General features: G+C 43.9%; 1 protein-coding gene across 2 annotated transcripts in view; it reads right to left on the bottom strand.

Annotated features, from left to right (window-relative positions):
* Window positions 1-15,000, bottom strand: part of EMC2 (ER membrane protein complex subunit 2) — an 89,985-nt gene that overhangs the window by 6,368 nt on the left and 68,617 nt on the right. For both annotated transcript variants that reach the window (XM_066578086.1, XM_066578087.1), the window contains exon 11: window positions 13,811-13,915. In XM_066578086.1, the coding sequence (XP_066434183.1) occupies window positions 13,811-13,915 (105 nt within the window). The remainder of the gene's footprint in view (window positions 1-13,810; window positions 13,916-15,000) is intronic.

Here is a 15,000-nt window from a genome sequence, read left to right as displayed (position 1 = left end):
CAGCTTGCTGTGTGTTTTGTGTCCTGTGCTGCCTGATTATGTGTCTTGCTAGAGTATAGACCGCAAGACACGAGGACCCTTGATCGTTGGGCTTGCGGCTTAAGTTCATTGGCCAATGCTCAAACTAATGCCTTGTTTTTATATTCAGCTTTATCATCTGCTTTAGCGTGTGAGGTTGAGTAGTAAGTGTGTGTCATCTGTCAGTTTCCTGTATGTGCATTTGGATTGTCCATACCACCTATTCTGGGAGAGCCAGGGCTGAGGTTCCAGCGCGGGGCCGCCTTTATTGAGGCGATCGCTTCGCTGTTTGTTAGGGCCTCGCCATCTTCCCTTCAGCAAAGGGTCAGTTGTCTGTTGGTCCCCATTCTGTACTCTTTGGGTCACGTTCGTGTAGGCCCGATGCTTGTTTGCCCACACGAACGTAACAAATAATTTAGATTTTAATGAGGTTATTGAATGGTGTTTTTTCTCCTCGCGAGAGGACTCCTTGTTATAGCGAGCACCGTGAGCTGGCACCTGTCTCTGCACACCCTTGAGTACACATTGCCTGTGGAGGGTAGACCACACGCACTGACCCATCTTTGTCTTCCTCTTCGAGAGAAAAAACATGGTTGGACATCAGTGCATTCACTTTCTTGGTCTTCTCCCTCTGGTTGTTTGGGCTGCCCAATTGACATCCATAACACTGAATTATCAAACAGCTCCTCAAACAGATCTATGAAGACTGCTTCGAAGGATGTGGGGGATTTGGCACGGGTAAAGTAGAGGAGGGATGCTCATGACTAAATGGTGCAGGGTAACTGTTGTGTGCCTGTGACTGGGAGGAAGAAGAGGTGGTGGTACTTGAGGTACGCTGTGCTATACACTCTACGACCTGTTCTGCATGCTTTGGATGTAACGCACAGGCACAACCACTTCTACTGAATGGCAGCAGGCCTGCCTCCCATTCTGGAGAAAGTGGAGCTCTTGCTTCAGTGGGAGCCGCTTGAAGTGCCTGGCCTGTGCTTTACCACCTTCATCACCAGTACTGAGACGACCCCCAAGCCCTTGTTTTCTTCAGGTTTCCTTTTTATTTTATTTAATATTTTGTGTACTTTTTAGTGTAGTTTTATGTAACTTATCAGCTAACTTTGTAGTTTGCAGAAAACCACTGTTGGCTGCGTAAGGCCACTCTCACACAGGCGGTTTTTTACAGCATTTAGTGTGTGTATTTGCAGTTTCTCTGCTCAATTTTCTTTTTGTTTCATATTAACAAAATAGCAGCACCAACTAAATAAGCCCCAACCCCTGGGAGACCCGATATGTGAGAACAGAAGGCACACACTAAAGCTTGCATATAATATCCGCTCTCCCAATCTACAGACCACGTTTTGCATAAGCAGCTTCTTTCTCTGTTCCCTCCAGTAGAATGCTGCTCATGAACATCCGCTAAGGCAATGAACGCTCCATCACTAGTGACATAATGTACATTGGCCTGGGCCGAAGTACTACTGGAGATGCACATATGCTGCATCAGCGAACCCTCGGAAACTGGCCTGGTGCAGCATCACATCATCGGGTGTCAGATCTGCATCAAGAAGTAAAATAGTCTAGGACAATACATTATGAAAATGGTTGCAGTGCTCACCCCTTTAACCTCTTTCTGCCCCAGGATCTACATTTTTGTCCTGACAGGGAAAGGGTTTGCGTAATGGACATAAATGTATGTCCAATGGAGTGCGCAGGCTCAAAACCTGAGTCCACATCAGCAGCGAGAGCCGACTGTGACTCACAGCCGACCTCCTGCTGCAGCAGTGAGGAGAATGCTGATCCACGCTGTTAACCCCTTACATGCTGCAATTAATGTGGATCCCTCTGTGACATCATCAGCCCTCATCCATGTAATCATGGAAATAATGGACTGCATTACAGAAGTACTGTTGTGAACTATCAGTGTGATCATATCATCGCAGGTTCAAGTTCCCTACAGGGCATGGAAAAAAACTTTAAAAAAATAGTAACATACAAAAAAATTTTTTTTTTAATTGCACACATGCCTCTCCGTTAAAAAAAAAGAAATAAAAAACCCACATTTGGTATTGCCACATCCGTAACGACCCATACAATAATTACCCTGCACGTCAAACGCTATTAAAAAAAAAAAGCAAAAAAGGAGCCAAAATACTTTTCTCCTTCTTTTCGCCTTCCAAAAAAAAAACCCTGAAAGTCATCAGAAAAGCCATATGCACCCCAAAAATTGGTACCATTAAAAACAGCAGGTTGCACACAAAAAGCAAGTCCTCACAGAGCTCTGTCTATGGGGAAAAAAAAGTTATGGTACTTTGAATGCAAGAAAAAAAAATAGGTCCTTATTGGGCAATAGTGGAACAACCTAAGTATGTATAGAATTTTGGTATTGTTGTAATAGTACCCTCCCGCAAAAAAATGTCATTTATGCTACATGATTAACGCTGTAAGAAAAAGAAAAAAAAAAATCAATAAAAAAACAAAACACAATAGCAGAATCGATTGTTTTTCTTTCTGACGTCCAAGAAAAATGATTAAGAGTTATACAATACATTACATGTACCCAAAAATGGTACCAATAAAAATTACAACTCACCATGCAAAAAACAAGCCCTCATAGGGCCATATCAACGGAGAAACAAAGTTACAGTTTTTGAAAAGTAGAGATGAAAATCCCCCAAAAATCCTTAGGAGCAAAATAGGTTGCATCACAAAGGGGTTATTCCCATGAAATTAAGTTGTACTCTATTCACATGATAGAGATACCTAGGAGGATCTGTCTGCTAGGACCCCCACCAATCCCGAGAATAGGAGTCTGAGGTCCCTGAATGAACAGAGCAGCGATTGAGCATGTGTAGCACCACTCCATTCATTTCAATGAGCCTGCCAGAGATAGCCATGAACGTGAACTCTGCTATCTCTGGCATTCTCACTGAAATGAATGGAGTGGTGCTGCTCAACTGTTGTTCCATTCATTTAGAGACCTCCATTCTTGTAATCGGTGGGTGTTCCTGGAGGTCAGACCCCCAACCATCAGATAGTGATCACCTAAGTAAACTAGCTTTCTGTTGTTTTCCGCATAAATCAATAGTGTAAGCAAAGATATGGAACTTCATAATATATTCCCTGACAAAGAAAAATGCTTCTCTCTCTCTACATATCAGGCTCCTTTCCTCCTTCCCTGCCACCACCTTGTTTATTGGTAAAATCCGTCTTCAGTGCAGCACCAATAAAGATGGATTATTAGCTTCACTGAGGGATCAGGTTACAGCTGGTAAACATAGAAGTCCATGGAAAGCAGAGAAGGGGGTAGAGGGGAGACAGACAGATGCTGCTGCTTCTAATGTTCTTCTGACCCCCTCGCCCATGCTGGATTCACAGCTACACTGCTGTGTAATGTTCTACATGCTGCTGCTATTGAGGATGAACTATGCATAGGGGGGAACAGGATCTCCACTTCTCTGTGGGTAGTACATGGGAGACATCATGGAAGATAGCCTACACCCCCCCTCTGGAGCGGAGCTCAGGGAAACTGACAATCAGATATAGAGCCTGCAGATGGGGAAGTCATATAATGGCCACAGTTAGCGTTATTCCTTGTGTACACACAGCAGCTTACTACTCTACAACTTACAATGATAGTAGTGACGCTTTTGTCCCTTCTGGCGCGGCCTTTTTTTTCTTACTACTTTCGAAATTTCATAACTTTTTCATATTTTTGGGTAAAATAGCCATGAGGGCTTGTTTTTGGTGGGACAAATTGTATTTTTCAATAGGACGATCTAATATGCAACAATAGCGATGCCTTAGCCTCTTCTGGTTGCAGCCCTTTTTTTTGTGGGTGACAGCCACAGAGTGTGTTAAATGTGCCTCAAACTACTATGGTGGAGGCTTAAGATCCAAAAATGTTATGAGAGAATCCCTTTAACTGCTTTGGACAATCCTTTTTTGATAGAAGGGTAGCCCCAATAATTAGCTGCTCACATTGTATTGTGCTGATAAAATCAGCTGCTGTGCCTGGTGGAATCTGGCATCAAGTGATCTAGAGCAGCGCTTCCAAACTCCAGTCCACAGGGACCCCCAACAAGTCATGATTTCAGGATATCCTATGGTAACGCCACCTGTGGCAATGTCTGAGGCACCGACAATAATTACATCACCTGTGCAACACTGAGGAAATCCTGAAAACATGACCTGTTGGGGGAGCATGAGGAATGGAGTTGAGAAATACTGATCTAGAGGAGGGAATTGAAGGGAAACAGATCAAATTTGCAGATGACACAAAACTAGAAGGGATGGCTAACACTAGGAAAGAGAAAGAGAGGATTCAAAAATAGACAAATTTGAACAGTGGGCGGCGACTAATAGAATGGTATTTGACAGGGAGAAATGTAAAGTCCTACAATGTTGTATTGTTCTCTGCGATTGCAGCTCGTGTCCCGCTGTGAACTACTATCGGAACGTGAGCTGAAAGAATCTGATCAGTGCTGCCGACTGTGACAACAGCCTGCTCCGCTGATAAGAGTTCACCGCTCAATTAAAAAAAAGTAGAATTGAGGAAGGAATGACTTGTGCACGAAAACTGCACGATGTCCGTGCATTTAGACGCAACGGTTATCGCTCAGATGCGTCTGGGCACGCTGTTCGATGCGCTCGGTGCATGCACAGTGCCTTTTTTTTTTGTTTTGTAATCTCCTGCTTTCCCGCGGATCCATGGCACGTCCACAGTGACAGTTGCGGGTGTGCTGCAGGTCGGACGTCTTCCATTGACCGCAATGGAAGCCGTCCCTGCAGGATCCGCAGGAGAATAGAGCATGCTGCGATTTATTCCTGCACGTGCCATCTGCACGCTGGGCAAAAAAAAAAATCACATCCACATGCTTTTAGCTGCTCTGTGGGTGCCCATGTCCCCCTATGGGCAGCTTGATTTGCGGATCCCCCGCGCGGGTTTCGCAAATTAAATCCGCCCGTGTGCATGAGGCCTAAACATCAATGAAATGTCTGTGTAATGCATGGGCATGTTGGGTCTTGATAACGGCTAGCCACTCTGCGTGACAAATAAAGAGAGGGGAGAACAATCTGTCTTTTGGCTTTAGAATCATACAGAACTGAAACACGTTGCCGTTCAGGACTCCGGGAAAGCACAACAGCCATATTGGAACTGCAACAGCAGATATATCCATTGTCAGCTCCATTCCACAAAACCAGATATAACCAATGAAAGGATTTCTAACGGCTTAGCAGACATCAGGAGGTCTTATAATTAGAGGTGGTTTGGGGATTTGAATGGATTTTAGACACAAAAATATCCAGTTACCCAGAACAAGAGGCAAGCAGCACAGGGTCAGATTGAGTATCTGTGTTATTCAGCGCGCCTCTTGCTTGTGGCGTAATAATAGCTCTATCAGATGTGTCTCCGCCGACTGCTCTAGGTGTAATGCACCTACAGAAATTCCCATAGCTGCTGCCCAAGATAAAAGGCTTTGTCCGGTGACACGGGTTACTCTTTATTTCCACTCTGCTCGCTGATAAACTCGAGCACGCCTGGTCTGAAGGAGAACAGAACATCTTTTCTTCTGACGTTCGCCTTCCATTCCCAGGCAAACAGGAATGGTCCTAATCTGCTGCTACGGGAGGTTCAATTCCTTCCAGAAGCAGCTTTGATACAAAAAGCAGCGGTAATGCTTGGGAATCTTTTGATAAAATCACTGGGACTTTTGTAGAAATTCGGTCAGATTTCCAAGTGCTGCATAAATACCAAAAAAGAAAAGGCTAAAAATGTTTTGTTTTTTTTAAAAAGGTAGCGGATTGAAAAAAATAAAAATAAAAAAATACTGGCATGGGGCTAGTTGTTCTCCTATAAGAGAAAGGACTCTAGCACCTATAGAATAAAATTCCATTATTCAAAGTTCACTTATAGAGGTTAGCCAGGAAAAAAAATTGGGCGAATGGTGCTCAATGTGAGGGAAAAACAGAAGACACACTCACCTCACTGGATGCCCTGTAGATGTTCTGACGGTGCCCGGTCCCACATTGCTCTCTACTTCCTCCAGCATGTGACCACTGTAGCTAATCAATAATTGACACATTTTGGCAAGTGATTAACTGCAGTCGTCACATTTCCTGTTGTCCAGACTGTAACAAGGAGTAGAGAGCAGTGCAAGACCTGGTATCACTGGAACATGAACAGCGGGAGCATAGCTTCTTTTATGTTTTTCCACCGGAGTGAGCACCTTTCCCGAGAAAAATTCTTTCCTGGATGACCCCCTGTGTATGTTGTGCATCCAGGGGTTTCACCTTGCGCCCAATGGGGCCGGCGGCAGCAGCACTGACCCCATTGAGAACATATACTGAAAATCGTGATGAGAGCTGCCTCTGACTGGTCCCAGCGCTTAGCCAATCAGAGGCAGCACTCACCCATTCATGAATGGGTGAGAGCTGCCTCTGATTGGCTGAGCGCAGGGACCAATCGGAGGCAGCCCTCAGCTGTCATTCAATAGCTGAGAGCTGCCTCTGATTGGTCACAGTGCTCAGCCAAATCAGAGGCAGCCCATTCAGCAGGTGGGGATTTTAAATTCCCACCTGCTGAATACTACTGAGAGCAGTTCAGAAGAGCCGGCTGGAGGCGGCTGAGCCCCGGCAGCTGCAGAGAGGCGAGTATAGATTTTTTTATTTTTACACATTTTTAGGATGGTTTTCAGGGAAGGGCTTATATTTTAAGCCCTTCCCCGAAAATTACTACAGCGCTGGCCGGCACCCCATTGCTTTCAATGAAGCCGGCTGTATTGCCGGCTCCATTGAATTCAATGGGAGAACATTGCACTCCTCTGTGACAGCTGTGGCAGAGGATAGCGGGCAGCGCCCCCTTTGAGCGCCAAACGCACGTGTGACCAAGACATTTTGTGCGGATAAACGCTGTTAGCAGCGTATTTTCCGCTGTGACGCCAGCTTTGGTCAGGTAGTCATTGTCTTTTAAGGAATAGCCAACAACTTTGCATAGAGGTGAGCACTTGCTCAGCTTGTGCCTCCCAGACGTGGATTGGCTCATGCCGTTTTTAAAATTTTGCCCTCCCACCTAATACTCAATGGTTCCTGCAAACACATAGACATGTACGAGTAATCCTCAACTCAATAGTCCTTGCTGCTCTTCAAAACCAGCCATAGACCCTAGAAAAGAGTAGCCTTTTAGTCTTTGAAGATACGCTCACTGCTGTGGTCTTTCGCTCTTTTGACCTTCAACAGAACACAGTACTGCAGCCTCATGTAGCAGTAGCTGTTTACTCGTAGACCGCTCACACGTATTTCTGTGTGCACAGTGGACTCGACAACCAACGAGCTTGGGTTAAAATTTTAAATACATGCTTGCCGAAAAAAACTCCCACCCCCTAACTAGTCAACTAACAATGTTTTGGCCCATGTAAATGTTCCCAACAATGAATTCAGTGATAATGAAACTGAACAACGATAGCTCTGTGTAAAGGCACACAAACAACAGTCGTCTATACACTTTAGCGACTATTTTGAACAACTATTCAGATAATAGATGTCCCATGTAATGCCACCCTTCAGCAATGTAGTAGAAAGTGGAGCAAATACAAGACTATGGTCATAATAACGCTGGTATTTCCACCCTCCACTAACCGACCTCCTCCTGACATCTCCATCTCAGTGTGGGGCGCCACCATAACTCCTAGACAACATGTCCGCTGCCTTGGGGTCATATTTGACTCTGATCTCTCTTTTACCCCCTACATCCAATCTCTTGCCCGAACATGTCAGCTGCACCTCAAGAACACCGCAAGAATCCGCTCTTTTCTCACTGTGGACACGCTAAAAACACTTACTGTTGCCCTCATCCACTCCCGGCTCGATTATTGCAACTCGTTGCTGATCGGCCTCCCCTTCACCAGACTCTACCCCCTCCAATCCATCCTGAATGCGGCAGCCAGGCTCATCTTCCTGTCCAGCCGCTACTCGGATGCCTCTGCCCTGTGCCAGTCACTGCACTGGCTGCCCGTTAAATACAGAATTCAATTTAAACTCGCCACCTTCATCCACAAAGCCCTCCACAGTGCAGCGCCCCCCTATATCGCCTCCCTCATCTCAATCCATCAACCAGCCCAGGCTCTCCGCTCTGCTAACGAAACCAGACTGAGCGCCCCTTTAATTCGAACTTCTCATTCCCGCCTCCAAGAATTTCTCCAGAGCAGCACCGGTCCTCTGGAACGCACTACCAAAGGCTACCCGGGCAATACAGGACTCGCAGAACTTCAGGCGTGCTCTAAAAACACTCCTCTTCAGGGAGGCATACCGAATTCCCTAAACAAACCCCTCTGTACTCCGCCTGATAACATGCTCCCTGACCTACTGACTGCAATCCCTGCTAGCCATCATAAACCACTCCTGCAGTCATACTGTTTCTGCCGTCACACGGCTAAATGTCTGACCATTGTCTATGTGTATAGCACCCCTCACTCTCCACCTCACCATACCGTGCACATCTCCAGCCCCTTTACCTTCTGTATCACCCCATTACTTGTAGTATGTAAGCTCGTTGGAGCAGGACCCGCACCCCTATTGTTTCCATCAATTGATTACTATGTAACCGTGGTTCTGTAATGTTTGTACTTTTGTCTTTCTGTATCCCCCGTCTATGTAAGCGCTGCGGAATAGGATGGCGCTATACAAATAAAGATTATTATTATTAATAACGCCCATGTTGGAAGCCAACATGGACAACGTTAAATACAAATAGATTTCTGGATTAAACCAAATAAGACAAGAAGATCAATGGTACTGACAACAGACAGCAACAGACAGAATAATGAGGAACAATAGAAGGCCTAGAACGTATCTTGGTTGTGCAGTCTGGAAACCACCATAAACTCAAACCCTGTGGTGTCCTCAAACACTTCGGGAATTGTTGTTCATAGGGAATACACACGGAGTGGACGGTCATTGTTCTGTGAAGGCCATAAACACAATCCCTGTGATGTTTTCCAATATTTGGGAACACTGTGCCTGCTTATTAATGACCTTGGGGGTAATAGAGATTGCCTCAGACCCAAACTGTACAAAGACTTATTTTCAGTACAAATATGCCATCCACAAGATGTTGACTACTGTGAGGAGGTTGGTAAAGAATCTATATCATATTACTGGAAGCTGATTGGAGAGTCGTATCAAGAAGGGCAGAGAATAATGGAGTGAGGGGGTAGAGTTGAGTTGTGGTGTGGCTGTGACTTCACTTGATATATAGGGTTATTGAAAAAGCAGCACATTTAGGGATTTAATTGCAAAGAAGCTACAAAAGACGGGTACACAATCCACACATCACTGAAAAGAGGAAGGTTCAAAGTTTTTATGACATATCAGTAAGTTCCATTTTCTGCCAGATCGCTGCGCGGTTTCTTGTCAGTAAACTCAAGCACACAAAACGATTTCTCCTGTAGTGTCACCATTTTCCTATAATCTGTAAACGAGACACCCAGCGCTGCCATGTGGCAGAAAATGGAACTTACTTGGATGTCATAAAAACTTTGAACCTTGCTCTTTTCAGTGATGTGTGGATGGTTTACCTGTCTTTTGTAGCTTGTTTGTAATTAAATTCCCAAATCTGCTCCTTCTTTTTGATTAACCCTTTATATGCTGGGTCAAACTGCATGGATACCTGGTAGATATATTGTATAGATTTAGTATTAGAAAAAGACTTGGATATATGTATATTTGTTAATGCTTATATTCTTTCTAAGTAGATGACATTGGCAAAACCTTCCTTCATTCACACTATTGTTTTATTATTTTGGAAAATCTTTACTTTATTCTTTTTGATTATATAAGCCTATCCTTTTATGTCTGGTCTCTTCAACAATCAAAGCCATTCCAGGCCATCATCTTGGAATAAATTCATGTACACTGAGTGGCCACTTTATTTAAGACCCCCATCAAGTAGCGTATTGGACCTCCTTTGGGCTTCATAAATTTAGCATGGTCGTGGCATCCATCCACATTCAGCAGGGGTGGCATAGAAAACATTCCCTACACCATTACCCCACCTGCTTGACTTTAAGGGTTCATCGATTAATGCTGCTCGTGCCAAATTATGACCTCCCACCAGCACAGTGCAACAGAAATCTGGATTCACCTCACCAGGCAATGTTTTTCCATTGCTCAGTTACCCTTTTTAGGTTCTGTTTTGCCCACTGGAGTCTCATTTTTCTGTTTCTCTTAGATAGCAATGGCACTGGACCTGATTGTTGTTTGTTACAGCCCATCCGTGCTAAGGAATGAGGAGTTGTGTATTTGGACATGTTAGTTGGAGCACCAGAGTTGTAATTTGGCTGCAAGTTCATCACCACTGTACTGTTAGTTCATCAGAATAATTCCTTACATCCTCCTCTAACCCCTCTTCATCACGAGTGTTTACATCCACTGGATCCCCTTATGCCGGATGCTTTCCTTGATCACGCCATTCTCAGTATACTCTCCACACTGCTGCACAAGGAAACCCCACAAGGTTGGCGGTAAAATCCTGGCCCCTCTAGTCTAGCCCCGATGACCGGCCTCGATGAAAGTTGCACAGATCGCTGGATTTTCCCATTTTATGTGGATTTACACTGAAACGGATTCTCGGAAAACTTGTCACTTGATTTTATCCTGCACTCCGGGGTCTAATTTCCAAGTTACAATTGTGAAAGGCCAGGTGTCTCTAACAAAGTAGCCATTCAGTTTACGTGTCATTTTTTTGGCCACGTTTGTGTTGTTTCTGGTCAAATACAAGTCATATGTTTTAGTGAAGAACTTAATAAAATGTTGGAATGAAGAGGTCAATACTAACAAAATCCAAACATTGATTAAAAAGACAAGGTGCAAAAAAATATTTACATTAGAATCGTCAAAATCCGGGATTCTAATAAAATCCTGGACTTAGTTGTACTTGGCCGTGTTGCTCCACTATGAATACTTCTATACGTAGATGTCAAACATGATTCCAATCACTGGCTTACAACAAGCTGACGGAGGTCATTTTCTTTGACAAGCAATTAGCTTGTCTACATTAATCACAAGGAGCAACCTGAAGTGGTTACAACCAAAATTATTGCAGCTTCACCACATCTACAATTATAAACAAGGGTCGGGCATATTAAAATTCAATAACGTGTCCAAAAGAGTGCTTGACTGGAAATGTGGTGAATTACACGGGATCTCATTAATGCACCGTCTAGGCAATAATATACTGCACTTCTCAGCCAACGGTTTCCGTCTTAATACACTCAAAACCACTTACCAAGAATTTAAAGTAACACGCACTTTGTTATGTGAGTAGGACTTCTCAGAAGGAGTAGATAATTATTAGCACATTTGAACTGCAAGCTGTATATTTAACCCCTTCACATAAGAGGGCATGCATGTACATCCTCCAGCACCAAGGGTCATATGGAGCAGGCCGGGGAGCTGAGCCCACTCCATATACAGCAGGTGACAACAGCTGACATCCACCAGTAACCTTCATGATCAATACTAGTTCTGATTACGGCCATTGAACTCCTTAGATGCTGCAGTCAATGCTTATGGCAGCATCTAAGCTGGTAGACGGGGGAAAAACCTCCCCACCATTACCACATTGGTTCCCAACACTCGATCATGGGGAAACAATTGCTTTGTGAAGGTTTCCACTAAACATAACCTATTAAGCCCCACCTCTGGCAAGGTTTAATATGCAAGCCTAAGGGCTCATGTCCACGGGCAAAATGTGATTTAAAATCCGCCGCGGATCTCCCGCGCGCGGATCCGCACCCCATAGGGATGCATTGACCACCCGCGGGTAGATAAATACCCGCGGATCGTCAATAAAAGGCATTTAAAAAAAAATGGAGCATGAAAAAATCTGGACCATGCTCCATTTTCATGCGGGTCTCCCGCGGGGACGGCTCCCGCGGGCTTCTATTGAAGCCTATGGAAGCCGTCCGGATCCGCGGGAGACCTAAAATAGGAATTAAAAGCATTTACTCACCCGCAGCGGGCCGCGAAGCTCTGCTCTTCCTCACGGCCGCATCTCCCTTGCTTCGGCTCGGCGGATGTGCCCGGCACATGCGCGCGGCACGTCGACGACGTGCCGGCGACGTGCCGCCGGCGTCAGGAATTCATCCGCCGGCCGAAAATGAAGATCCGGCCGTGAGGAACAGCTGACCTTCGCCGCCCGCTACGGATAGGTAAATGCTTTTAAATTTCTATTTTCAGCGCTCATGTCCGCGGGGCAGGAGGGACCCGCTGCAGATTCTCCATGTAGAATCTGCAGCGGATCTGATTTTCCCCGTGGACATGAGGCCTTACTAGTCTAACATACTACAAAACAGAAGTATTGCAGTTTATTGTACAAGCAATCAAACTACTGCAAGTGTAAGTCTCCTTAAGGGATAAATACAAATTGCTAAAATAATTTTAAATAAATATATATATATATATAAAAAAAAGAGTATTAACAATTAAAAACAAAACCTCATTTCCTCATTTAAAAAGGGAAATTAAAGAATAAAAAATATAAACATAATTGGCATTGCTGCGTCCATAAAATATTGCATTATATATCCCTGACAGTGAATGTTGTTTTAAAAAAAATAACAAAACACCATGCCAGTATTGCAGGGTTTATTGGGCACAACGCCTATCCAAAAAATAAAAACTGATCAAAAAGTCGTTTAACTGTACCCGTAGAAACTACAGCTCACCCTGCAAAAAAAACAAGCCCTCTTACAGGCCCATCAATGGAAAAATAAAATTATGAGGCTGAGAAAGCAACAATATTTAAAAAATAGTTTGTTTTTAAAAGTCATAAACATTTCAATAGGCGAGACAACTAATAAAAAAAGTGGTTTCTCCAAATTCAACATAAAATACCACTTTTATTCAACCCCCTGAACAAAATTCCTCATAAGAGCAGATATTTGCAAAGCAGGTGTTTGCTCAAACACACCTGATGCAACTAATCAAGGCTTCGTTAGCGTCTTTTTAGACGATTTTTTATCTCGTTTGAACGAGCAAGTGACATCACAGCCAGGTCGTTTGCTCTCATGCAGCAGTTTTTGTCAGGCAGATACATGGTTGGCTCATTCAAACAAAAATTGTTCAGTCTTTCCCATTTGCTGCATAAGTGACTGAGAAGGACTGAACAAGCGCTGTGTAAACCGAACGATAAGTGAGTGAGCCAACAGTGGTTTTTATGCCTGCATAAAATGAACTATGAACGAAAAGGGAATGATTACCGTTTGTGGTTGGCTCGTGTTTAGCCCGATGATTATCGTTCACGTTTGCTCGTTTTGAACAATAATTGTTACATCTAAAGGTGCTTTTAGACGGATCAGGTGTGCTTGAGATAAAACACATGAAGTACCTCGACTGGCTAGGGCTTTGTTGTCAGACGTTTGATTACACATTAGAAATATGGAAAGGAGTAAAGACAGGGGTCCAAAAGGTTAAGGCTAATTCACAGGGGTGTATGCAGGTTTGGGTCTGTGAATACGCAGGAGTGATACGAGTATTCGCCCATCCAATTCATTAATCTCGTTGCCCATATTTTACCCCTATCGCTACATCTGCTGCTTAGCATCGAGTGCTGCTATGTATATTACTGGTGTTCGGTTATTCCCATTTGTATTCTTTATAATGTAGCCTTACTATTACCAACATCTGATCTGCCATTCACTATCCCAAACTACCAGCTTGTTAAAGTCCAAAATACACCAAGCAATAATTAATATTATTTTAATTAATACAATTACATTTCTGAATGAAGCCAATTACACACCTGGTAAGCTTTTTTGATTTGACCAGCCGCCCATGTAGCAAACTTCACATTGTCCTTCTTCATTTTTGCGCTGGCTTTGGGATTAGATGCGATGTGGATTGATGACTAGAATGATATAAGAGGTGGAAAGGTAAGAACACAAAAATGGGTTTGGAGTTTCTGATTTTCCCGAATGCTCATAAGGACAGATTAGAATCCATCCAATCTCTTAATCTTCCAGTGTTAATTTGTGCCAGCAGCATGGACTCTAAAACCCCCTGTATGTGGGACGATCGCTCCTGTGCTCGGTGAATGGAGGCGGAGAGGGTTGGGAATCATTCACAGTAAACAGGTAGCCGTTCATAGACGAATGACTGCCTGTTTACACAGAGCGATGCAGCGGCAGACCACAGCTGATTTTTAGGTTTGCATGAAAGATGCAATCAGCGACTTATAGCGGATTGGTCTTTTACGGCATGCGTTCACACTGCACAAACTGCTATCGAACGAGCGATTTGCACTATAATCGTGCTGTGTAAAAGGGGCTTAGGTGTTTCCTGGGCCGGTGTTCACATCGCTCATAATTCACAGTATACAAGAAGGTGTAATCACACAAGGCCAGGAATTTGTAACAATAACTGAAATTAGCTAAATTGCTGTAAAATAAAACAAAGTAAATAAATCTCGAACTCTGAATTGGGATGGGGGACATTCTTATAAATCCGGATTCTTGGGAATGGCCAACATTTCACATTCAAATCATCTTTAAGATGTTTGATCCTAAACCGGTTACCCATGAATCATTTTCAGACCCAACCTCCTGAAAGACTGTTAAAGGGAACCAAGTTATGGTGCTTACAGGCAGGGGCTGGGAACTCCGGGATGTACTTTTTATACTACCCCATCTCCCTGCTCCCACTTGTCACCAGTGAAAGTGGGCGCTCGGTCTGTCCGTGTGTGCACAATGACAGAAGAAAAGAGTCACTCTGTGAGAGCAGGCGCCAACTTCCTCGGATGACAACGTGGAAACAAGGAGCCGGGTAAGTATAAAAAGCGCACCCTTGTTCAATCAAAATGAAGGAAAATCCAGGATTTACTAATATTGCAGAAAAATAATTATTAAAATCTTCACCAGATTTCAGGATTGCTTAAAAGGGTTTTCCAGTAGTAAACTACTGATGGCTTATCCTCAGCATAGGTCACCGTTAACA

The sequence above is a fragment of the Eleutherodactylus coqui genome, chromosome 9 (genome assembly GCF_035609145.1).
Source record: "Eleutherodactylus coqui strain aEleCoq1 chromosome 9, aEleCoq1.hap1, whole genome shotgun sequence".
In the NCBI taxonomy this organism is placed as follows: domain Eukaryota; kingdom Metazoa; phylum Chordata; class Amphibia; order Anura; family Eleutherodactylidae; genus Eleutherodactylus; species Eleutherodactylus coqui.
This window is presented reverse-complemented; position numbering and strand designations above follow the sequence as displayed.